The 24,349-nt window shown below is 38.5% G+C and overlaps 3 protein-coding genes and 1 long non-coding RNA gene across 5 annotated transcripts; 1 reads left to right on the forward strand and 3 right to left on the reverse strand.

Annotated features, from left to right (window-relative positions):
* Nucleotides 1-808: 808 nt before the first annotated feature.
* On the reverse strand, nt 809-8,128 carry trafd1 (TRAF-type zinc finger domain containing 1). The gene is made up of 12 exons (XM_044026985.1): nt 7,709-8,128; nt 7,379-7,428; nt 6,502-6,637; nt 6,160-6,213; nt 5,611-6,046; nt 5,023-5,301; nt 4,847-4,911; nt 3,710-3,970; nt 3,482-3,620; nt 2,874-3,090; nt 2,728-2,785; nt 809-1,821 (listed from the first exon to the last, which is right to left on the reverse strand). Exons 2-12 carry the CDS (start codon nt 7,411-7,413, stop codon nt 1,783-1,785), a joined length of 1,719 nt encoding a protein of 572 aa, XP_043882920.1. The 5' UTR covers nt 7,414-7,428; nt 7,709-8,128; the 3' UTR covers nt 809-1,782.
* Nucleotides 8,129-10,081: 1,953 nt separating this feature from the next.
* Nucleotides 10,082-17,998, reverse strand: mob1a (MOB kinase activator 1A). 2 transcript variants are annotated; one of them, XM_044026926.1, is made up of 6 exons: nt 17,800-17,998; nt 15,586-15,752; nt 15,226-15,319; nt 13,440-13,573; nt 12,250-12,413; nt 10,082-12,129 (listed from the first exon to the last, which is right to left on the reverse strand). In XM_044026926.1, the coding sequence occupies exons 1-6, from the start codon at nt 17,811-17,813 to the stop codon at nt 12,052-12,054; spliced, it is 651 nt and encodes a 216-aa protein (XP_043882861.1). In that variant the 5' UTR covers nt 17,814-17,998; the 3' UTR covers nt 10,082-12,051. The 2 variants fall into 2 exon arrangements, with proteins under 2 accessions (XP_043882861.1, XP_043882862.1); XM_044026927.1 differs by having other exon boundaries at nt 15,586-15,749; nt 17,800-17,997.
* Nucleotides 17,999-18,803: 805 nt separating this feature from the next.
* On the reverse strand, nt 18,804-19,966 carry LOC122769934. The gene is made up of 2 exons (XR_006360481.1): nt 19,451-19,966; nt 18,804-18,940 (listed from the first exon to the last, which is right to left on the reverse strand). It is a non-coding gene; the product is annotated as an uncharacterized LOC122769934 (long non-coding RNA).
* A 72-nt stretch (nt 19,967-20,038) lies between these two features.
* mthfd2 (methylenetetrahydrofolate dehydrogenase (NADP+ dependent) 2, methenyltetrahydrofolate cyclohydrolase) lies at nt 20,039-24,026 on the forward strand. The gene is made up of 8 exons (XM_044026845.1): nt 20,039-20,219; nt 21,981-22,165; nt 22,278-22,400; nt 22,502-22,654; nt 22,748-22,855; nt 22,953-23,045; nt 23,149-23,274; nt 23,361-24,026. Exons 1-8 carry the CDS (start codon nt 20,140-20,142, stop codon nt 23,507-23,509), a joined length of 1,017 nt encoding a protein of 338 aa, XP_043882780.1. The 5' UTR covers nt 20,039-20,139; the 3' UTR covers nt 23,510-24,026.
* The last annotated feature ends 323 nt before the right edge of the window (nt 24,027-24,349 follow it).

The following is a 24,349-nucleotide window of genomic DNA, read 5'->3' on the forward strand; positions in this document are numbered from 1 at the left end:
CCCGTGGAACAGAAAGATGGAGAACTTCACAAGAACAGAGAGACCAGTGGCTTTTAAGTTCTTTGAAGAACAGTGTGCAGATATGGAGGAGCTAAGCCGAGGACGGCGTTATAGATTAATAACAGTGACTGGTTATGTGATGTCTTTATCGGGCCCCCATAGGCTAAGTTATCCACCCCTGATGTCTTGACAGGGCCCTCAGTCATACAACAAAGGTTAAGTCATGTGATCTGTCTAATAAGGCCCTTTAATGATATTATTATGATTACTATTAGTATTATTACTATTGTTAGATTCCTTACATGGCATTTTCTTTGTACTGTTACTGATTTACGCCTGAGTGCAGGGATGGCATGTGTGTGTGTGCGCATAGGGGAGCCTTTTTCTTGTTTGTGCCCAGGGGCCCACTGGCTCATAATATCCTTCCAAGCCAGTGACAAAATACAGGTCTTTGCTATATACATATAAGACACTTAATGGCTACATTTGTATATAATTAACAGTAAGTTCCATTAAGTTTTATCAACCGACTTGCTTAATTTCTTTTTTTTTCTTTTGAGATAGTTAATCCTGCACTGTATTTCCCTTCATGGTCATAAACTGTAAGGAAAAGCCTCTTTTCCCTGTGTGTCCAGAACAGTGTGTTGTCACACCAGACACATTAAAATGCAGCAATTCTGCCACCCGGTGGCATTTATCACCACACATGAAAAGCAGTAAGATGGGAGCGGAGCATTATGTGGTCAGGTGACTGTTTCTTTTTAAGGTTTAGAAGCAGGATTACAAAAATCAGCCATAAAACTATGAATATCCTTATTAAAACTTTTAATGACTGCACAAGACAAAAAGAGACAGTTGTTCTTCAACAGGACAAGTCTACTACTCTGTCCACCACACATGACTTCACGGATTATCAAGTGATCTCGTTGTAGTGGAACCAAGATAATCTGATGTTAATTGGGAGAATGACCTGATACAGTCTTTAATCACAAAAGAAATGTGCTGCCTCAACAGTCTATGGCACAAGGTTCCTAATTCATATTTGTTTCTAAAGTGGACATGCAAAATACATGTTATCGGTTTTAAGTCATATTCATAGCAGAACAACACACAAGGTTTTTTTGTTGTTTTTCTTTTAAACAAATAAAAACAACACAAGGAAACTGCTTCAAAAGCCACCTTATCATGATACAAAGTCTACAGTTCTATAGAGGACTTCAAAAATGAAAAATAAAACTTAAGAGAATTAAACACAGATCCATAACATTTTAAAAACACATATGTTAATAGAAAGTTATGTTTTTGACTTTGTCTAAGATGGTCTAAGATGCCCTTTTCAACAAAATAATCTATCAAAGTGCTATAGGTAACATTAAGATGAAGACAACAGGAAAACTACACAATACCCAGAAAGAACACGAGTGAAAACAAAACGTGTGGCGGCAGTAACAATGTAAAGACAAATACATAATTACAATGTCGTGTGACCTTCCGATAATGAGTTTTACACTTGAGTAAATTAAATCAATTGTAGTGTGAATAAAACTTCTTTTTTTCAGCTAGATGTTAGATATACAAACATTCGAAAACTAATCAGAGAATAAAGCAGAATACGCAGGAGCAAACCAAACTGCTTAGACTTTAATAAAACCGCATGATAACCAATACTTACACAGGCACTTATCAGATCCATGTGTTTCATTAGCAATAGTGTGCAAAAAAGATAAATGAAAAGCAGAGTAAGAGATTTGGTTTTGATGATTTCACCACATGTTCCTGGTCTCACTCTTCCTGCTGCTCTTCGTTCTGCTTCTTAGGCAGCTGCGAATGGAAAAGAAGAAGAAGAAAAAAACACAATTAAAATCCCTCTCTTTACAGACGTAGAAAAACACATTGGAAAAATCTATCTCTGAAGCAGAACTGACACTGAGATAATGTAATTACACAAATAATAACCGTACGTCTATGTCAGGGAGATTTTTCCTTAGATGAACCCAAGCGGCAAACGGTCAGTACGTCACCCACAGGATTCTGAATTCCTGTTTTGAGGCCTCGAGACTTGGCTGACTCGGCTGCAACCAGGTTCACTGTCATGTGCGTTGCTTTATCATCTATTTTCCTCTAAATTGGAACACACATTTTTCAATTTAAACTAGCAATTGAGACCATCGACTAATTTTCCCACAGACTCATACTATTCAATATATTATCATTATTACCTGCTTGGCTTCAGGAGTTCAGTCTATTTTTTCTTATTAACAGCCTATAGTGAACCACACAGTCTACATCACTTGTGTATGTGTACTACGAGTGGTACGTGAGCTACCTCTGGTGGTACTTGGGAGGAAAATCAGAAACACTGGCATACTGCTGCTCCTTAATTTAATGTCACTATACCAGTGTGTGAAGTATATGTGAGGAAGAGGATGACGATGAGACAGCAAATTATCTTATTGGGAATAAATCTGCCCCGTGAAAAGTCTGTAGCCTACTGGTGATAATGCTGTTACTTCAAGAGCTCAATATTTTTTCAGGTGGTACTTGATGTGCTTGAGAACCACTGTTTTAATACATTATACATAAACCTTTGTGTTTATTTACAGTGTGTTCCTGTGTGTGTTGAAAAATACAGTTGTATCCCAAACTGTCCACCCTTTTCTACAGTCACTGTTCTCATTGTTTTTGTTTTTATGTTTAAGGTTGAGCAACATGATTTGTCTTGCGTACCTTTGTCATAGGATTAGTTCTGTTCCCTCTCCCTTCTTTATTTTCTGGTACATGACTTCTGTGGACAAAAATCCAACAAGAATATTAATCACACGCAATAATCAAATTTTAAGATTGCTTCCACAAGGACCTGATTATTGCTTTACCCTTTTAGAGACAAAGCTCCAGACTCATCAGTGTCACTGACAGATGAATGAGCCCCTTCCATTTCCCTGCTCTGCCAAGGTCTGTTTTTCACCGACATGTCGCCGAAGGCCGTCTTCCCTCGACTCGGTAGCCCAATGTAGCCTCTTTGCCATTCCCTTGGGTTCTGTACTGGTGTGGTGTCTCTGTCAAACTCTAAGCGCTCACCAAGGAAGTCAGCTATATGTGAATTATATGAATCAATCAAAATAGTGTTAAAAAAAAGAATTGCACACAAGACCAAAAGCTCCACTTATGTCCAGACCATTTAGGTAAAATAATGCAATCAAATAAAGAAAATCCCTTTACAAATTGATTTTAACCTGTAAACCTATAAATTAAGTTTTAAATATAATTTTTTAAAACCATCTAATAATGTAAAAACATTAGCACAGATTAGAAATGACTAACAAAAGCACATGTGGCTCTTTCAGTTTGCATTACTTTCTGCAGTAAATAAATCCAAAACACGACAGCACAGAATGTGCACTTTCTACATTCTGAATCTCAGCCCCAGCTCCCCCTGCAACCCACAAAGGAAAAGCAATAGTGGATGGATGTTCTACATTACCTTGGTGCTTTACTCTTCTGTGAAAATCCGGAGACATCTGCTCAAATGTTCTTTCAGCAGGGCTCAGTGGTTTTCTGACAGCTGATTCTGTTAGATTATTCAGTGGATTGGCAGTTTGAGGCCGCATGTCACATTTGTCCTGGAAGAAACCAACAAAATGATCACAAACATTGGGGGGGAAAGAGAGCACAATTGAGTATGTTTCATTTTCAGTCACATGCTACAAACCTGATGGTGAAAGATGACAGTCTCTTCTAGAGCAATACCACAGAATTCACATGGAATGACCACATCGCCCTCTAGTGGACTGGCTGGAGGACTGTAAGACGCCGGGGAGACGGACCGAGGGAAGGTGGGGATGTTTGAGGCAAGTGTGTCAGGGAGACTGTGCATCAGCCCTGAAGCGTTCCTGCCCATCCTATCCTCTCTGGGTGGAGAGGAGGCCTGCTTGCTATAAGATGCAAAAGCAGAGGCAGGACTACACCCAGTCTGAAACAAAGCATGTTAAAAATAATGCATTATTTTCAGTCATATGTTCAAACAGGCAAACGCTGCAAGTGGACTGTGAAATGTCTGACACTATGATAAAGAAAGGTATTCAACTGTTTGCACGTCATATGCACGATATCTGACTGAATCTGAGAATTTTACACAGCTGAAAAAACAGAGAGAGACTTACACAGACCTAATCATGCTAAACTGTTTTTGCTCCAACACTACCCACAGCCAGTGTCTTTGTTAGACGAATAAATGCAACCATGACAAACAGTGGGAGGACTTGCTTTACTTTCTTGTTTGACTAATCTGTTCATTCCTTTTGTCGATTAATCAATAGCTTCTTCAGTCCATAAAATGTTACAGAATGTTGAAATTGTTGTTTTATTCAAAACCAAAATTATTCAGTGTTAATAAACGGAGCAAAAAAATCTATTTTATTATTTATTATTAGCTGCAATTTTTCCTGCAACTTGACCTGTAGTTAAAAAATGTAGCTGCTAATTTTTCCTTTAACATTTTATTTTTAATTTTGTGGAATACATATGTCAGCTGCACACTAATTAATCTGCATACTCTTAAAACCATACAGAATATCAGTGACTGGCCTTAGTCAAACAAAGAATATTGCAAAAAAACAAGGGTACAATTTGCATGTATGTATCTGTACAAACTACTTAGTGTGGCCTTTTTATCATCTTTAATTTAACTACACGAGATTGATTATGAACAACAGCTCACTGGTGTTTACCCTCTTTCTCCTCCCTTTTTAACAGCCAATGTATTTTTTTGACCGTTGGAAAAAAAAAAGATTAAAGAACATTCTTCACGTCAATGTTGCAATCAAATGATAAAAATGTAATTTCAAACCTGATGTAGAATGAGCTCCTCTTCTGGAAACAGCTCTTCACAGAACTCACAAGGCAGCATGGTGTCTTCAAAAAAGAATTTGAAACCATTAACAAACAGACTTGATTACAAAATAATTAGTAATTAATTAACACTGAAAGGACAATGCTGTGTTTATTCAATCAATGCTAATTTACCTGTTTGATCAGGGTCCTGGACTGGAGTTGTGCTCGTCCCTGTACTAAAGAGGGGGTAGTTGTTGTTGGGTGGAGCGAATGTATTTACAGAGGTGCTGGATCTCTTGTGGTCCCAGATGTCACTCCATAGACTGTCCTCTACACCTCCAGCCACTGACTCTCCATCACTCTGCAGACTGAGAGCCAACATGTAGTCCAGGCCGGAAGAATCCTCGTCATGTGTCTGACCAGCATGTGGCCATGCAGCGCTGCTATTCAGATAATCTCTTTGCCCCAGCACTAAAAAATATAATATAACAGACATTAGACTTGCAGATTAAACCAACAGCACACCAATTTGGGCCTACAACTTCAGTTATAAACAAAAGCTGGGTTCTGATTCATTATTTTGCTAAACGCTCAATGGCAAAACAAATTTTTTAACATATTAGTAAATATATTAAAGCTGGCATTACAATATATTTTTGTTCAGAAAATTCACCATTCTCTATTTCACTCTATTTAAAGGTAGACTGATAAACAAATAAGCTTTGTTGAAACTTTCCCTTTAGAAAATTTGATAACTTACAGGTCAGGGACACAACTTACAGTGACTGAATGTTGTATTACTCTGTGGAGCATTTTTCCAGTCTGCTGCACTTTGAGGTCCCCGCGAACTGTTGTAAACACTAGGATCAAATGCACGTGAAAATGCCTGCTCTGCTGCACTCATGTTGTTATTCTTAGAGCCTCTTTCTTGGGCTTTTATGATGTTTCGGATGGAGTGGGCTTCGAACCATGCCCCTGGAGACTGCGGTTCTAGTGGACTGCGACTCATCCTGCTGTTGTTCCACTCCTGGGGCGGTGTGAGGCTTCCACATAAGACTGGGTGCACAGATTGTTCCCTCAACATTACATTGCACTTGCAGTGTGGACAGGGCTCAGTGCGTGTACCACAATAGTCCTCATGCTCTTTGGACTGACTGAACACAAGCTCCAGTTCACAGTATTGGCATGGAACCAGACGCTGAGGACATTCAGAGCTCTAGAAGAGAAACAATTATGAAGAAACACTCACTACCTAACAATTTAATAAAGATATGCATTAAGTTATACATATATATGTACATAAAGAGGGCAAATGGTATTCATAAATACCTGGTGGAAGTCCATTCGATTCTTCTCGATTTTCAGACCACACTTGCATGTAATCTAAATCGAAAAAGAAAATTAAATTAAATGAGAGAGACAATGCTCTTTAGGGTAAGTAAATTCTTTAGGGTTGATGATATGCTGTCAGAGGTGTCCTTGGTATGTGCTATCATGATTTTGATAATCCAAGTACCGGTACACAGAGGCAACATTAGGGAGTAAAAGTCAAGTAGAACTGTAGATTTTATTTCTGAGCTATAAAACTAATGAAAGTTTCATTCAGTAAACATATTAGCACGTTTGCAACAGATTTACTTGAACATCGAGTATAACGGTTCAAATATTTACCTGTATATGCTCCTGCTGCATATGTTCCGGGAGATCTGTGCGGGGAACAGGCTCCTGGCACACACCACACAGGGCAATGTTTCTTTGACAGTGGATCTCATGAGTAGTAAAATTACCCTCTGGAATGTCATGTTTGCTAAAAACAACAAAATGAATTAATTGCAACATGTTATAGATTTGTTCCCACCACCATAACAAACACACGATTATGCAGTTAAATTCAACATTGTTTATGTTGTCCCCCAATCAGGCTATTTAAGGCAAGCAAAGAACAAATTCACACATTAAGTCTAAAAGTCTAGTAGGTATAAAATTGCAGACGCTGTGGAGCCTCATGGGGAAAAGGGCCTATTTCAGCAAACCAAATTTTCCCCTCTCTCTCAACTCTTTCACACTTCACTGCCCTATCTAATATTAAACACAAAAAGCCCACAAAACATATTTAAAAAAATTCAGAAGCTGACACACAACAGTAAACAATGTCTAATCCAGGATGAGTAAAGTTAAAGATGATTCACATTAACTGGTCTCATGGCTTCTGAAATAAACCCAAACTTCTTCCTGTTTGTTTTAAATACATGCACTTTAATGATGGTGGCAGCTGAAACTTGTCATCGAGAACATGAGAGGGATCAATAATAATTCTAAATGCCTTTCTGAGGACTAATTCAGCTCAAGAGATCCACAATTTTAGAACTAAAACTTAACACCTTACAGTCGATTTGTGTTTATCATTGCATTGACAGTAGAAAACACTTTCAATAAAGAAATATTATTAATATTCTATGATACATCCTGAATGGCTTTATTGTACATCTATCTTTACACTAAGATTAAATACACATTCATTACATAATATAACTTATTTTATACTCACCAATTGCCACAGAACTGTGTGTTTTCATCTGCCATGGTTTGTTTCTAAGCCTGGGGACAAAGTGCAACGTTAGTTATTAATGGCACAAACCAGATCGATCTGTTTCGGTTAACTTAATACTGTTTATAACACGGGGGCATGCATTGTTTAGAGCTACAAAGGAATTCGAGAGCGGTCAAATCGAAAGTCGTGAATTAAAAGCCCTCGATCGACTTCAACAGACACAAAAACACTGAGCTAATGTTAAAATAACCCGGTAAACACACAGTGCTAATTTAAAGATGTCGTTAGCAAATAAAAACGGATTGACAGCTCTTCCGGTTTTCTTACCTACTGTGTCCCGGCAGGTTGCTAACACGTTAGCTGTCAGCTGGCTGGTTTAACAAGAGTATTCCCCGTAAAAAGTTAATCGACAACCATCCTGGACCGACTTTAAAAAGCTGGGCTGCGTCCGACGCGTCGGCTTTTGCTAACCAACCGAGTAGCTTAGCATTACCTACACGGCCAGAAACCACCACGTAGCGCTAACTTGACACAAGCTATATCTAACTTTATATGACGAAGTAGCTGTAAAAGACAGGACGCTAATAAAATCACGGGTTGATGGGCGTGTATCCTTAGCGCCAGGTGAAACCACCGTGCGTTGGTTTCTGTTTGTCTCTAAATACAAAAAAACTCGCAGAGGGCAACTAACTACTTGATACTAGCCAGAAAAAAACAGTTCGGTATTTCCCCTTCTATCCCCCCACCCCCCACACAAACACACACACACACACATACAGAGAGCGAGAGACAGATGTATGCCGCTGGTAAATCCTCTCAGGATGTCTACGTATGCTTCACTGCCCCTCTTTTAACAATGACACATCCAAACCCAAGCCTACTACACTTGATAATACTACGACTAGTCTAAACACACTAAATGTGAAAGTGATTAATATCTGCAGTGGGGACGTGTAATAGACAGCAGTTTAGAGAAAGTCGACTGTAAGTCAAAACTCAGGGCAAAATGTATCTGAATTAATCCAGACTCGAATTTGATTGGTTGAACACACGGTGCGATTTTAAAACTGTCTCGGGTGACATTAGCGCTCTATTGTTTTTCGTTCCGATAGCGATCCAAAACTATAAAATGTACAACACAATGGACATATTTTAAATCAATGTTGCAATCTAACGAAGTAAAATACTTTGTTACTGTACTCAAGTACCAAATTCACGTATTCGTACTTTACTTTTTTATTTATATTTTTTCGCAACTTTTCCTTTTACTCTACTACATTTCCTAAATAAATTGTGTACATTTACTCTGATTATCTTTGTTACTCGTTACTAACAAATAAAATCAAAGTCAAAGGCTTGCTGCTTTACATTATAGTTTTGCTATTCACCCACTTCAAGTGTCTTGCTCAAGACTAGAAGGGCCAGGAACCCACAACCACTGAGCCACCATGGCTCCTCACTTTTTTAATACTTAAACTTTTACTTAAGTACATTTTGTATCAGAAGACTTTTACTTAAGTAATATTAGAAAAAGTGACTTCAACTTCTACCAAAACAATTTTCTTGTAAGATACTTTTAGTTACTTTATACAGGACTGCTTTAAATATACCAGTTTCTATCAATTTTCTTTAATTTAACTAACAAACTTGTTCACTGCGGAATGGGTCACTCACATGCGAATGTCATGTTCCAGAAGTTTGCAGTCAACCTATTAATCAATCAAATCTTTATTATTGGACTCACCAAGAGAGGATAGACACGTTTAAATACATTTGACATAAAGGCACAGGGGGACAAAAGTGCCCCCTTGAGTCACATGACTTCACTTCCACAAAATATAAGGAAGTGCCTTACTGGCTGCCCTTCATTTGTGGCCTCTAGAGCAAAAAATAAGTAAATAAATAACAAAGACAGTTTCTAAAGGAGTGCCTTTCTAATGGAAAAGGGTGATGCAGTGCCCTATAAGATGCCCTTGCAACTTTGCTTCCAATCCAAAAGGGTGCCATTGTGAAGTTCCCTACAGTTCCTACATGACAGTGTCCCAAAGGGTGTCCTTAAGAGGAAATTAGATTTAGTGCCGTATAAAAAAATGTCGATCTTGGTGATAGAAAGTGACGCTGTGCTGTGAAGGATGTCCCTGTATAGGTTTACACAGGTGTGTGAGAATGTGGGAAATGATATACTAGTAAAAAGCTAGTAAAAAGCTTGAAATGAAATAAAAAGAAATGTATGGATAGTTACTGAACTGGACTTGACGTCTTGGAGATCTTTCTCCTTTCATTTAAGAAGCATTTTAAAGCGAAGATGAGCTTGGAGGGATCGCTCAGGGATTTGTTCTTCTCTATTCACTGTTTTGAAGTGTTCTTCTTCCTAGACATTGATGAAAGGACACCTTCATGCTGTCCTTTCATGATGTGTTGGTTGGTACATCTACAGACATTGTTAGATCATCTGTGCCACTGTGGACACCCACAGACAATTTAACATGCTTTGTTTTAATGTGGTCCGTTCAAAAGAGAACTGCAACAGTTGTTTATTGGACTGGCTGACCCAGGGCATTAGGGCAGCTTTAGTATTTCTTCAGAGCTTGACAGAAAATATTATTATTAGAACGACATACGATAGTATGACACATGCTTCCCTGTTGATTCATAACCCTTCCTCCAGGCATTTAGTGCACACAAAACAGAAAACAACACTGTCCTTTCTGTGTTTATTGAGTTTTTATGAACGACCAATTCTGTCAATGTCAGACACTATCCTTGTCGTAAGGCACAGCTTTGTTCTGATAAAACACTGAAATAGCTTACAGCAAATGTTTTTGAAAGCATTACATATATCCTTTCACATCCTCATAGTCTAAACAGCTACCCAATGATGGGAAATTATTGTAAATATACTGTATATAAAACATTTATTATTCATGTCAGAGCCCTTGTTAATTATTTGAAAAGGTTGAGTCAACAACTTACTTTACAGTGTAATATTAACTGCAACTCCAAGCCAAAATGTTTAAAAACACAGTTGCAAAAACAAAGCAATACATTTGAAGAACATGAATCGATTGAAAGAGAGGACGAAATGTGAATTCCAATAGAATCTGTAAAATAACACAGTTTTATAAAATATATTGATATGCCCATAAATGAGTAACATAATGGATGCTTTTTTAATAAAGCAACTAAAGGGCCTAAAAGTGGATAAAGTCACACTTTAAAGGTGAATCAAACATACATTTTTTCCAAACTGCTTAAAATAAAAAGGGGGACAGCATTTGTAAAATGAAAAAAGAAAGTCTACTGCACCTAATCACATTGGCTGGTTCCTGACGATGCATAACAGTTATCCAACAGCTCCTAATTTGTTACATGATTGTCTAATAATAAATTAGGTCCAGCGTGAAGTAGTTCATGGACCAGTTCCCTTGCATTGCCAAATAAAACATTCATCAGAAATATTAGCTGCATCAGTTTTTATGAGGACAGCAGTACAAACAGCCCTGCTGTTGTAGCCTGAGTGAAGCACAGGAAATTACTATTAAACATGAATCATGACTAATAAGGCGCCTGTCAAAGAAAACTACATACACCACAGGTAACTCATCCGCATCATTCCCGGTCGCACCAGTTATTACTGCATTTTTCAATCCAGGGGAAACGCATTTTGTGAAGAGACATATTAGTACCAGCATTGAAACACCGGGTTCTGCAATAAATCGGCCGCACAGAAATGAAATAAAATGAGAGTAAAATTAAAAATTCACATTAGACTATGATTGCTGGTGACAGGAGGATTTCAACCTTACAGATCCTTAACTCAGGTCATATACAAGCTTTGAGTGGCTAATTATATCTATTACTTCTATTATCTATTACACTTTCTCTAATTTTCAATAATTTCAATGAAGAAAGTGACTGAAAACGTGCAAAAACAATATTGCATTGACAAATTGAAACAGCTATAATTGCAGCTGGTTGCGGGCTTTTGTGGGGGCAAGCTTAAAGGCATCTCACAATCACCATCACAGGGTACTGTGAGAGCAAAGAGTCACTCAGGAAGTAAGTTAACACACAGTGGGGACCAATTTCCTACTCGAGTGATGTCATACCATTTAGACACCACCAACCAGCTTGTGTCACAGAGCAATACAATTTGAAAATACAATTCTACACATTTGTCATAGATGGAAAAGTCATCCCAAGACCTTTTTTTCTTGCTCCTCCAGTGAACCAACAAGACATTTAAAAAAATCTAATCTGGGATATTTGGTCAGTCAGTGTAGTTACAATAGCTACAGGCTCATAAGAAAACTGCCTCAATAACTAAAACCTTTCTAAACAATGAATTTTGCTGGATTTTTACTTTAAATTCTGAACAGTCTTGGTCCTTAGAAAGGCATTAACCACATGGTCCTGTGAAAAAATACTTTTCTACATTGCACTATGATCAAGAGTGGCAAAGTTGAGAAAAAGGCTCAAAGACAGCATAAAAGGCAAGAGAAGGAACGAAAGGGGAAAAAATACAGTACAAACAATGAGGAGATGAAAAGACGAAGGCACAGAGTTGAGAGTTGAGAGCAGAAGATGTGGAGGTAGCAGAGGTCACAAAGAGGGACAAAGGAGAAAAGGAAACCGTTAAAAAAACAAAGATACTGTATGTGATGAAATATCTATCTGTCCTTGGATCCAAGCTTCTCAATCAAGTCCTGCAGGGGCGCAAGCTCTCGCCTGTCGATAAGGTTGAACTCCTGCGACACAACACAGGAAAACAATGCATTAGCTTTGTCAGAGTTATTCACATGTGATTTGTCAACACAGTCTTGGAATCATGGTGTTGATGAAATGCCATCTGTGTATAATTATGTCACCTGAACAAAGAAAATGAAATGCTTGAAGGAGGTGTTGAGGTGGGCTTCCTCCTGCAGCTGCATCACAGAGTCAAAATGCTGGTGGTAGATGTGAGCGTAAACCCTGAACAGACGCTTCAGAATGGTTTTGGCCACAGACATGAAGTTCTTGGGGAAGGGAACGCCTGTGGGACATGAGGAGGTGGAAAATGCTGAAGAGCATGTGCTTTTTCAAACAATCACAAAGCTTTTCATCCCATATCAGAGCAGACCACAGCGCATCTCCATGTGAGACACATTACCAGTTAGACTGAAAACAACAGTACAGTGCTTAGCCCTGTCTCAGTGTACCACTTCACTGTTCTTAAGTTGGGTAACGGCAGTGTGTGGCTTTAATTCCTGCGTTGTTTGCGGTGTGAAATCTATCAAACACTTAACTCAAACTCAAATGAGATTTAAATCATTAGGAGCATTGTTATATTTCAAACCCAACAGGCCAAAGTAGAGTCAAACAAATAAAAATGTGTGAAAAATGTTAATAACAAAGCAAAAAAATTATTAAAACAATGATAACGGATAATCAGCACTGCACTTCACTCACAGCAGGGTTGCTGCTTGATGAGTGTGTGGGAAAAAAATATATAAAATAAAAGTCTTCATCTGGATGATGCGAGGTCCAGAGCTCATTTCAGACCAGTGGAACCTTCTTTCAACATACAAAAAGAGATATTTTCACCTTGGTGCAATGTGGACGCACGGGCACAACTCAGTGGTGATGCTCTCATTTGTGCATGTGTCTGACACACATCTTTGTGGAATGTAATGTAACACGCGGAAGGCCTGTTATACTTTATGACGCAACAGCAAGTGCACTGCTGTGCCAATACAATGTCTGCTTTGCTTTCTCCATGCCAAACATCGCCTTAACAGAAGTAGTCAAGAAAAAAAATGCACTACAAATCAAATGACAAACCTCTTTAGCCTTGATAGCCTCTTAAATAAAAAAGCACGAGACCCTGCAGTCTCTCTACATTACAGCCTGTGTGAAGACAATATTCATAGGATAGGGGCGTGCTTCTGAATAACAATGTAACCACACAGTATTTCTGCACATCTCTCCCTCTCTGCCGAGAATTTCATGGATATAATATTATTAAATCACTGATTAAGATGATCACAAAGCATAAATTGACACAAAATTCAAAACTCACCAATCTTTGAGGGGAAAAGTGTCTCATCATCCAGCTGATCCTGCACCCAGGTCATCAGGTAGTCGATGTACTTGGGTGCAGAGCATTTGATAGGCTTCTTAATATTTGTGCCGTCAGCCCAATGATACTCATATCTACAGGAAAAACACAGCAGAATTAACAATAATTTATACCTCTCGCATAATTGTTAGCACACCCTACACACGAGACACAAATGTAAAAGCTTTACATACACTATAACATGCAGTGACTCTGCATTTTTAGATTACATTAGATTAGATTCAACTTTATTGTCATTGTACCGAGTACAGGTACAGAGACAACTAAATGTAGGTAGTATCTAACCAGAAGTGCAAAGACAGGACTGTGGATCGGTAAAAAAAAAAAAAAGCAAGTATAAATAGTGCAAACAACAGTGGTCTATATAGATGTAATATGTAAAGTGGGGCAATGGGTGAAGTATGAGTGTGATATACAGATATAAACAGAATATAAACATAGTTACAGTATAGGTATTTACATATGTATATAGTATAAATGACAGAATATATACATACAAATATATGCATAGATACAGTGATCTATATTAGGGCTGCAACAATTATTTGATTATTGATCAATTACTAAGTTAATCGTCATCTGTTTTGATATTGATCCATTAATCGGTTTGAGTGAAATGTGACAATGTTCTGGTTTCTTTGCGCCATATAACAAAGAAATCATTAAATGGAAATATTTTGGTTTGTGAACAAAACAACACATTTGAGAACTTCATCATTTCCAGGGTTTGTCAAACAATGATCAACATTTTTCAATATTTTCTGACATTTTACGGACCAAAAAAGTACTCAAATGAGTGGAGAAAATAATCAACAGATTACTAGATTATGAAAATAATCATAAAATAGTAAGATGTACAGTGGAGCAACTGGTGTATAAGTGGTTTATATAGATATAGACAGAATATAGTCATATGTTCGTATTAACAGAATATATAGATTGATCTTTTTATTTAAGTACATGAAACATCATTTAGCAGTAGATAAGCTAAAAATAACTGCACAGTAAAGCGAAACGCAAAAAAAACCCCTGTCTACAATCTTATTGTTGTCAGCAACTACTGTCGGCAGGAAGTACAAGTCTCTTCCTTCTGATTAAAGACTGTGGGCAGTTTTCAGTCTAGGATAGAGGAAGCTGCAAATCTAGATTCTAGCTTCAACAGGGACCACTTACAAAGTTTAATTCCTGTTTTTCGCATGTGACTTTCAGATGACGTATTTCAGTTGCATTTACTTAATCTCAGCCTTTGGTGAGTTCATGGCTTGTTTCTTTGGTGGGGCTGATTTTAACTTGAAGGTTATAACACATGAGTTGACTTGTTACAATCAATTTTGATCAAGTGAGGACATTCCAAGTCAGCTGAATTTATTTTAACTAGCCATTTAAAGTGATTTTACTTAAGGTTATGTCTCAGTCAGTACACCACAAATACAAAGTCGTCGATTTGTTTTCTTTACAAGACATAATGATGCATTGTCTTTAGGGTTAGGTATTTATGAGGAAGCCCAGTATCACTATGCTGTTGGACCACATATCAGTAATTAGTGATCCTCTGAAGCACATGAGCTGCGTGAAGTTCCTTGTTTCCGACAATTAAGTGCTAAATGTTTCCCTTCGTTTCAGTGGAACTTGTTACAGCTATGCAGCAAAGCAAGCTTAAATGCCATCGTGAACTAAAAATGCCAATACATTTAAAAAAGCTGTCAATATGTCTCCTGTGCATTACCTCGGTCCAGCAGACATCACTGAGCAACTGGTCTCAGTGCAGAACTCTGTGATGGTGCCGTACAACATGTTGATCTGATTGAAGAAGTCCACCGCTGAAAAAATTGTAAATTTTTCCCAGATGAACTGATATATTTTACACATCTACATATTAAATTCTGCATTTGAACACACCTTATATTTCTTTACAATTCTCAGGTACCTTTTATTTAAATATAATACATCAACAAATAATGTAGTGGATACAAATGCCGCCTGTGTTTGTAAACTCTTTTCATCTGATCACATGCAAAATGCTCATCTTAACATTAACCAGATTATAAAAATTTAATTGTAGTTTGCAGCACAACCATCCACTCACTGTTGACAGCAATCCACTCATTGAGATCCTCTCCCTCTGGCAGCATGACGGCCTGCCTCAGGTTCCCACTGCCCAGAGTTGCTTCAGCATGTTTCAGCAGTTCATACTGGTGGGAGCCCTCTGGGATGTTTTTCTTCGGCTTGAAGGTCTTGGATGAGCGACTGCTACTGAAAACAAACAAAAAGTTTATGGAACCAGCTAACTAAATCACATCAAATTGTATTTGTAAAGCACCAAATCAGAACATAAATTATCTCAAGGCACTTCATATAGTAAGGCAGAAACCTTAATTTACTGTAGTACAAAAGAGCAACTAAGCAACTATATGTGCACAAGGCATGGCAACAGTGGCATTTTTGGAAACAGATGATCCGTATAGGCACCAACATGTGATGAGCCTTCCTGTCTGGTTTGTGCAAGCAGCTGCAGGGAGGCTTCGCAGTGATCAAGTATCTTGAGTAAGATGCTTGGCTGCCTCATTTGTTGTGTCATGGTTTGAGTCTAAACACTTGTTTAGTGACTAAGGATGTAACAGTATTGACCATTTCATGATAAAGCAAGAACAGAAGTGTCAAAATACCTTTATGGGCCTGTGATGGTATAACAATAGGTCTTACAGTCACAAACTGTAGTTTTGTAGTTATTTGGACTTTATTATTATTATGGTTGCATTTTTAGTCCGTTGCTGCAACACAGAGATGCTGACATTGCATTAAATCATAACACTACTAATAAGACTATGATGTTCCAGACCTTTGCATGAGCAGTTCTATTTCTGTAGCTCTCACTAAAATCCAATTTAATTCCTCACCACCCAGAAAAGATATGAGAAACCATGAGAAAATTCAGGCAGGCCATAAGACTTAAAAACTCTTGGTCTAAAAGTATATACTTGTATATGCAGTGCAGGCATTTGCTCAGTAAACAGTATCAGTGCTGTAAAAACTACATCAAATGTGTTTCATTAAATGCCAGTTGTATATCCAAGCCAAAATCCTTGCAAGTGTTCTGATGCTATGAAGATTTCTCTGTTTAACTGTGTATTGTACACCTATGTACTGTATATCACACAGCTGCAGACAAACTGTGGTAATTTGGCATGCAGGAACTAAAGGTGGTGTATAATGATGCTTTGAGAATCATACTTAAAAGCCTTAGATGTGAATTTTTTGTGTCTGTGAGAGTTAGCGTTAAACAATTAATAATTTTCCAGTTGAAATATGTTTGTTATTTTTGGTTGTTCTGTGTTCTAAGCCAGTTTAAAAATGCTATATATGAAATCATGTATTTAATGTCTATTTTTTTGCAAGTAATGTGGTTTTTAAATGCATTTGCCAACTTGTTGCTTCAATTACAGACATACATTTGGTACTGTCCAACACCACATTCACCATAATTCATTATCAGTCCCAGCTGTGGAGACATTGTTACAGATCTGTAGTTGTATACAATAATAATAATAGTAATAATTCATTTTACAGCACTATAGAGCAAAACAAATGTTTACCAAGTGAGTACTTTGATTGACAAAGCAAAAAACAGGATATACAGGGGTAGACACAAGACAAGACTACATCAGATCACCACACGTTGAGATAATAAAAAGCAGAACAACAAAATGTATATACGTATAGTATATTAAAAAAAACTTTTTGTATTTTCTTTTCCCTGGTTGAGGACGCAGAACTGCACAGTAGATAAAGAGTATACTATTATTATATTATTACAGCCTAAACAGGAAAGCAAGCCGGACAGTACCACTATAAACAACGGAAGAGATGATTTAATAACTCACTTTGACAGTAACCTACCAGCGAAGTACAGCACTAAAAAGTATGGATGACGGCTAATGTTAACACGTCTAATCTTATCTCAATACGGACTGATGATATGAGCTAATCTAGCTAACTAGTCGTGAGCTAGCATTCATTATCAAGCTAGCAAGATAGCACGTAACTTAATAGTTTACAATAAAGTTACACTTGTGCCAGTGCTGGGTAACTATAAATGACTACTGTTCACAACTAATCTTACGAAGACAAATGATAAACATGTGTAAGACAGGGCTGTTTCAGCTGAACTGAAACTTGTTTGTGAGCTGGTTTGTTTTCTGTGACGGTGTCCCGTCCTAATCGGTATTTCCTTCGCTGGAACTTCGTAGAGGCGAAGCTAACGTTAACCGCAACTTAGCAAACGACTGATAACTTTACTTACAACAGGAAGCTCATCTTGGAGACACGGTCACTGAAGACTTTCGTCCAAAATTCGTAAGCCTGTTCTTAAAAAGTAAAGTTTGCTGTATAATTACACAGTTTGGATCACTTGTCGCTGCTGTCTGCTAGCCGTAACGTTGAGGCAAAAGACGAGCTGCTGCACCCACAGCAGCTCTTCCTCTATCTGTCCTCAGTTGAAGTTCAGCAGGAGGAGAACTGTATCCCCCTACCGGCCACATGTGGATCTGCCACTACCACCAGCAAATGTACGTATAATTGTCTTTACTTGAAAACTACAGCAGATTTGTGCAGATTATTAATGTCAGAATATACATACGCTATTGTATATGACAGTGACTTGGCAGTGAAAAAATGGAACATTTGTTACTACAAATACTTTACTGTAATTAAGTACACAATTCATATTTGTATCTGTACTTTATTTTGTTTTTATATCTTTCTAGCAACGCTTACCTTCTCCACTACATTTCCTAAATTGTGTACTTACACAATTTTACTTTGGGTGAAGTGTGTTTGTGTGTGTGTGCACTGTACACAACTGTGCTATCACATGAATAAAAACAAGTCTGGACATGGCAGTTCATGACTGGCTCAGCAAGAAAGTAAAACAAATAAATAAATAAAATCGGCTCTATATACAGAATTATCTTATCTGCTTGCCAAGCAACAGAAATTTCGTTGCCAGTTTTTACTGCTGTGTTTTCTGTGCAATGACAATAAAAGGAAGTCTAAGTCTAAGTCTAAGAATTCCATGATGGCATTTGTTTCACAGTAAATCAGTCTTTCACATAGTACTGTTCAATTTTTAATCCATGGATATGTTGCTATGTTGTGGTGAGCGTTATTATTGAGTGTTATTCAATGCTTTAGGTGGAAAAAAATAAGTGCCGGTACACCCCTTATTCAACTGTTGCCAGGTAAATTAGGCAGTGGGCAGTAGGTACCAGCAGATCATTTGATATATTCAAATACTAGAACATGATGCTGATTTTTAAAAAGAAAATTATTTTATTGAACTTTCAACTTTCCAGACAAACTATGTTTGTTCACTTGTATGTGGCCCAAGGGAGGTCTTCAGGGAGGTGGTCCTCAAGCGGTCCACAACTGGCACCTACCATTCCCTATAGACACACACATCAAAGACAGACATGGATAAAAGATTGAGACCAGACATGGAGTGTGGCAACTTCAGTATTTTTATGATTGAACCACTCAGGATAATCGTAGTTATTAATGTCATTACAAACATAACAGAGCATCAACACAGCAGGTTATAACTTTTTTGTATCCAGAGTTTTCTCTAATCTCATTATACCAAACTGACCCTGAAGGTCAACTGTACCTCCTGTGGTGTGGAGTGGTACTGCAGGTAAGTATAACATAAATATCAGGATACCACATGGAGAAAATTGGAGAAGCTATGCAAAAGTAAATGAATTAAATGACATACTCCTCCTGTGTTTGTTTCTATCATAACAAAGCAGTAGATAATGACTGTCTATTATTTTAAACCTACATATACATATACAAATATATCTTAGATTGTAGTGTAACTTAAATGGGAAATAAACCTTATTTAGGAGGACCAACAACATTGATATTATTGATGAATAAGATCTTCTTATACTTACTCAAATGCAAACAAATCCTGGAAAGGAGGTTGACGAACAGGGCAACTGGTACTGAGCATACCCTGTAGACTGAACTTACACCTGCCCATCTCGCATTGTTAGGGTTGCTCAAGCACAACTATAAAAAGTTTTAAGGCAAAGATGAAAAAATAATACATCTATTGTTTTGATATATTGCTCATACATCATTAGCTTGACAATTTCATTTGTAACACTTTGTAAAGTTACGACTGGCTCAGAAATCAAGTTATGAAAATGACAGAAATGAAGTTAGTTTTCTCAGATATTTCCATCCACACAGTATTTTTTCCCTGCAGTAGACCTACACTAAACATTTCTCTTTCTGACCTACGCATTCTTGAAACTACTGTTTAGTTGATTACAGATATTGCACGTCATGGAGTTCGGTGTTTGAGATTGTATTTCAGGCTGTGTGGGGCCACTTCTGTTGAGTTCAGTTCCGTGGAAACATGGTGGAACCGTTACGTTATCTCTGCAGCAGAGGGAGTGGCAGAGGCAGCAGCGGCGGATAATCGTGACGCAAGCACGTCATGGGAGGGAGAGAGGAGAGACTTTAAAAGGCCTTGTCGAGCTCCCGCTCGGTTGCATACGCCTCTCCGTCAGCCCGGGCTTTAGACTCCGAGTTTTGTGACCGGCCTTGGTGGCTCTTCTTCCTTCAAACGAACAGAATGGCAGCAATCAGGACTCTTACAAAACTGTGCCAGCATTCCCAACATCACGCCAATAAACTGCACACGTCTGCGTCGAGGTGAGTGCCGATCTCAATCTCTTCTCCGACGGGAACATTTCATTCTACTTGTATCACATGTTCGTGGGGTCTTTTCTATTTTCACACCACAGAAATAGACACTTACACGTCCCCGGTCACCTAAATGTATATGCCGAATGCGCATAGTCCTGCTTTTTCATCGACTTTTAATATTTAATTCCAAAGACCGTGCCTGAGTGAGGGTTTGTTTGATTAGCACTAAATATCTGCAGTTGGTCACGTTCACGCGCGCCCCTAGCGTCACACCGGCAGAAGTGCAGCAGTTTGGTGGCTGATGAAATCGCTCTGAGTGCTTGCACCCTGTGTCCTCAGGAGCCAGGTTTCAAGTGGAGATCGAGGTGCAGCTGACTTGCACAGCACAGTGGCAAGTGTATTACAGCCACTGTGTCCGGGGTCATATTTACGTGATTTATAAATGTTTATAAAGAAGAACAATAATAATAATGATGTGGGAAAAAAGAGATGATAGTGAGTATGTGCAGAATCCCGTGCAGGTATTGATTGGAAACGTGTGTGCAGCATGACTCTATGTAATGTAATGAGCTAATGCCTTTAAAACCCAAATCTCGTGTGGTCCCTGCACATGATCTGCTGTCATGAGATTAATCATCTAAAGCACACATCCCATTATGCATGCATAATAACCTAATAACCAAAAATTGATACACCTTTTTTAAACATTAATACATTTCATTTGATGGAAAACAACAATAACAGTAGTATAACTTGGATTAAAGCAACTTCCTTACAAGTGATTTTTAACATTATGTGGAGAAAAAAAAGGGGGCAGGTTTATTTAACTTTAGTTTTATTTCTATTTAAATCAGGTGTAATTGTGACACCTGATTTTTTTCCTGAACCTGGAACACTGACATGACCTCACCCTTTTTCTCTGATGTGCTACATTTCTGTGAAGTTTTGGCACGGTGAAATGGTTAGTTATGTCACTGCTAATGGTTCATTACTCCTCAGTTACTGTCTATGTCAGTCGTTACATAATAGTAAAAAAAAAACCTTGCTGTGTTTGGATGAAACAACACTATAGGTTTAACCATGCCATTATTCACACAGTTAAAAACACGATACAGCAGTTTTAACTATTTCAGCACCACTGTCCAACTATACTTATTATTAACAATAATAATAAGAAATAATAATAATAATGCATTTCATTTATAAGCACCTTTCAAACATTCAAGGACAAGATTAGATTCTCATTAAAGGCTGCTCACGACTGATTTCTCTTCTTTTTTTTTTGCCTTATCAATTTACACCAAACGTTGGGTTAGAAATGCGTTGGCATCTCAGACAGAGGCTCTAAGGATAGAATTAGCGATTGCCAAGAGTGGGTGGTCCAGATGGATTACAGGTTTTCTATGACATGGCCATATTATTAATGTGTTAATGTGGCCCTCCATTCAAATGTAAAGCAAATATTTATCTGTGTTTTGTTATAAGTCAACTTGTCCCTCCTGGCTACTGTTCTACATTCTTGCTTGTCAGTCACAATGCCTGTATTACACAGTACTAGTGAGGGAGGAGAAGGAAAAATACCACCTTTTTCCACAGATAAATGATTTAGGTTTATGGATTATTCAAATTATATACACTGGGAAAACAATCAATTCCTGTTCTGAGAATGATAAAGTCTTTGAGTAACAGCTGAACCCCAGCTTGTTAATCCATTATGCAAGTTAATGATTACTCGTCTGATCCAAGTGTTTTTGTTGACACTCTCAGGCAGGCAGCAGTTGTCATCTCAGGGAAGAAAATAGCATGGCAGATTCGGGAGGAGGCCCGGGCCGACGTGGAGAAGTGGATGTATGCCGGCAACAGGAGACCACATCTGAGTGTGGTTCTAGTAGGAAACAACCCAGCCAGTCACTCCTATGTCCTGAACAAGACCCGTGCGGCAGCTGATGTCGGTGAGTGACAAAACAGGCACGCATATTCGCAAAGCCTCAATGAATATAATCGCACAAGAGCATATTGTATTCATGTGTTTTGAGCCAGTTTTCTGACTTCAATCTCCAACAGGAATTTCCAGTGAGACAATTGTTAAGTCTTCAGACATCAGTGAGGAGGAGTTACTGGATTTGATCGACAAACTCAACACAGACCACCGTGTGGACGGCCTACTAGTCCAATTGCCACTGCCAGGTACAGAAAACACGACATTAGTCATAGTCAAATCACTGATGTTCTACTGTGTATATGTCCTTTTCTGCTCAGAGTGTCTCATAATCTTTCTTTTGTGACAGACCACATTGATGAACGAATCATCTGTAACGCGGTTTCCCCAACCAAGGACGTTGACGGCTTCCATGTAGTTAACGTGGGCCGCATGTGTCTGGATCAGTCCGCTATGCTTCCCGCTACACCCTGGGGAGTCTGGGAAATTATCAAACGAACAGGTAACAGGAAAGAACACTCACTTCCTCTTAGGGCTGAAATGCTACTAAACAAAACGATGAAGTTGATTAATGACCTAAAATCTTGGCCGTCAGGTATTCCTACTCTGGGGAAGAATGTCGTGGTAGCAGGGCGCTCCAAGAATGTAGGCATGCCCATTGCAATGTTACTTCATACAGACGGGCGTCACGAGAGACCCGGAGGTAGGTTATGGTTTCTGTGTATGATTATGTTGGAGAGAGTTAAAATATATTTTAAAAAAAAAAACACACACTAAACGCTGATTCTGTTCTATTGCAGGTGATGCCACTGTTACAATCTCTCATCGTTACACTCCAAAAGAAAAACTTCGGCAACACACACAGATCGCTGACATAGTCGTGGCTGCTGCAGGTTAGTGTCACCAGTCGTCTGTCACAATGATATTCGGTATGTTAGTTCTGGAGACTGATTTGCTCCTGTGGTCTAACTGAAAACTGTGTCGATGACCTATCAGGGATTCCAAACCTCATCACAGCGGACATGATCAAAGAGGGAGCAGCGGTGATTGACGTCGGAATAAACAGAATAACGGACCCAATCACCGGAAAGAGCAGATTAGTTGGAGATGTGGATTTTGAAGGTAAGGGCTGGACTCTGAACATGGTTGTGCATCTGAAGGAAGCCACTCTGTGTCTCTAAGGTTGTTTTTTTTCTGTCCTTTTTCAGGTGTGAGACAGAAAGCAGGCTTTATCACTCCAGTACCTGGAGGTGTGGGACCCATGACTGTGGCAATGCTAATGAAAAACACTATCAAAGCCGCGAAGAATGCTTTGCTGTTCCACCCAGAGAGGATCCGCATGGCGGCTGCGTCATAATGTGCTGGAGCGAATCCCAGCAGCAGTGACACATTCCACTCCCTCCAACACTACGACCCCCCCTCTTTTTTTATTTGGAGCAACCCGATGAGCTCCCTTAGCACACATACTGGAAAGATGATAGCTTTACGGATTTGATCCTGCTGACATCTAAGACCTTTCTGAACTTCAAGTCCATGTTTAGACTGTTGCATTTACACATGCAGCTGAATGTTTTATACAACATGGCCCTCAGTATTTAACATGTGCAGTGCAATGTCGTTGTTTTAAGGAACCTTGGGAGATTGTTTAATTTATTACAACAGTGGTATCTTATTTAAACATGAATGGAGAAAGGTTACAGTATTTAACTCAAAGCTAATGAGCAGTCGAGGTGGGAGGACTGTCTCTTTCTCCGTTAGTTTAACCTTTTGTATCAAGAGTAATAAGGGCTAACATTGTCAGTAATACAAGCTTTAAAGATCCACAATTGCCTTTGTAAAATCTTTGAAATAAATATTGCTAATATGTTCTCACATTAACGTTGTCTGTGCCATAATTGTGTCATGAATTGAATACTGACCATGAACTCCAATACCCACTGTTTCCAGTCTGACACAGCAGAACAGGTTACAATGATAAAAGAACGTTGCAACAGATTTAAAACTGTGTAAAAGCAAAAAAGACTGCAAGATATCTGAATCCATTTCATGAAAACTTTGCCCTGAGTTACATCAGCCCAGTCTTTTCACCCTTTGCATGACCCTTGGAGGCAAACTGAGTGGAACAGCACATTTACATAAGTGCAACTTAATCTGAACATCTGAAACTATATTGGGGAAAGAACCCCCTCCCAAACAC

This window comes from Solea senegalensis, linkage group LG5 (genome assembly GCF_019176455.1).
Source record: "Solea senegalensis isolate Sse05_10M linkage group LG5, IFAPA_SoseM_1, whole genome shotgun sequence".
NCBI classification, from domain to species: Eukaryota; Metazoa; Chordata; class Actinopteri; order Pleuronectiformes; family Soleidae; genus Solea; species Solea senegalensis.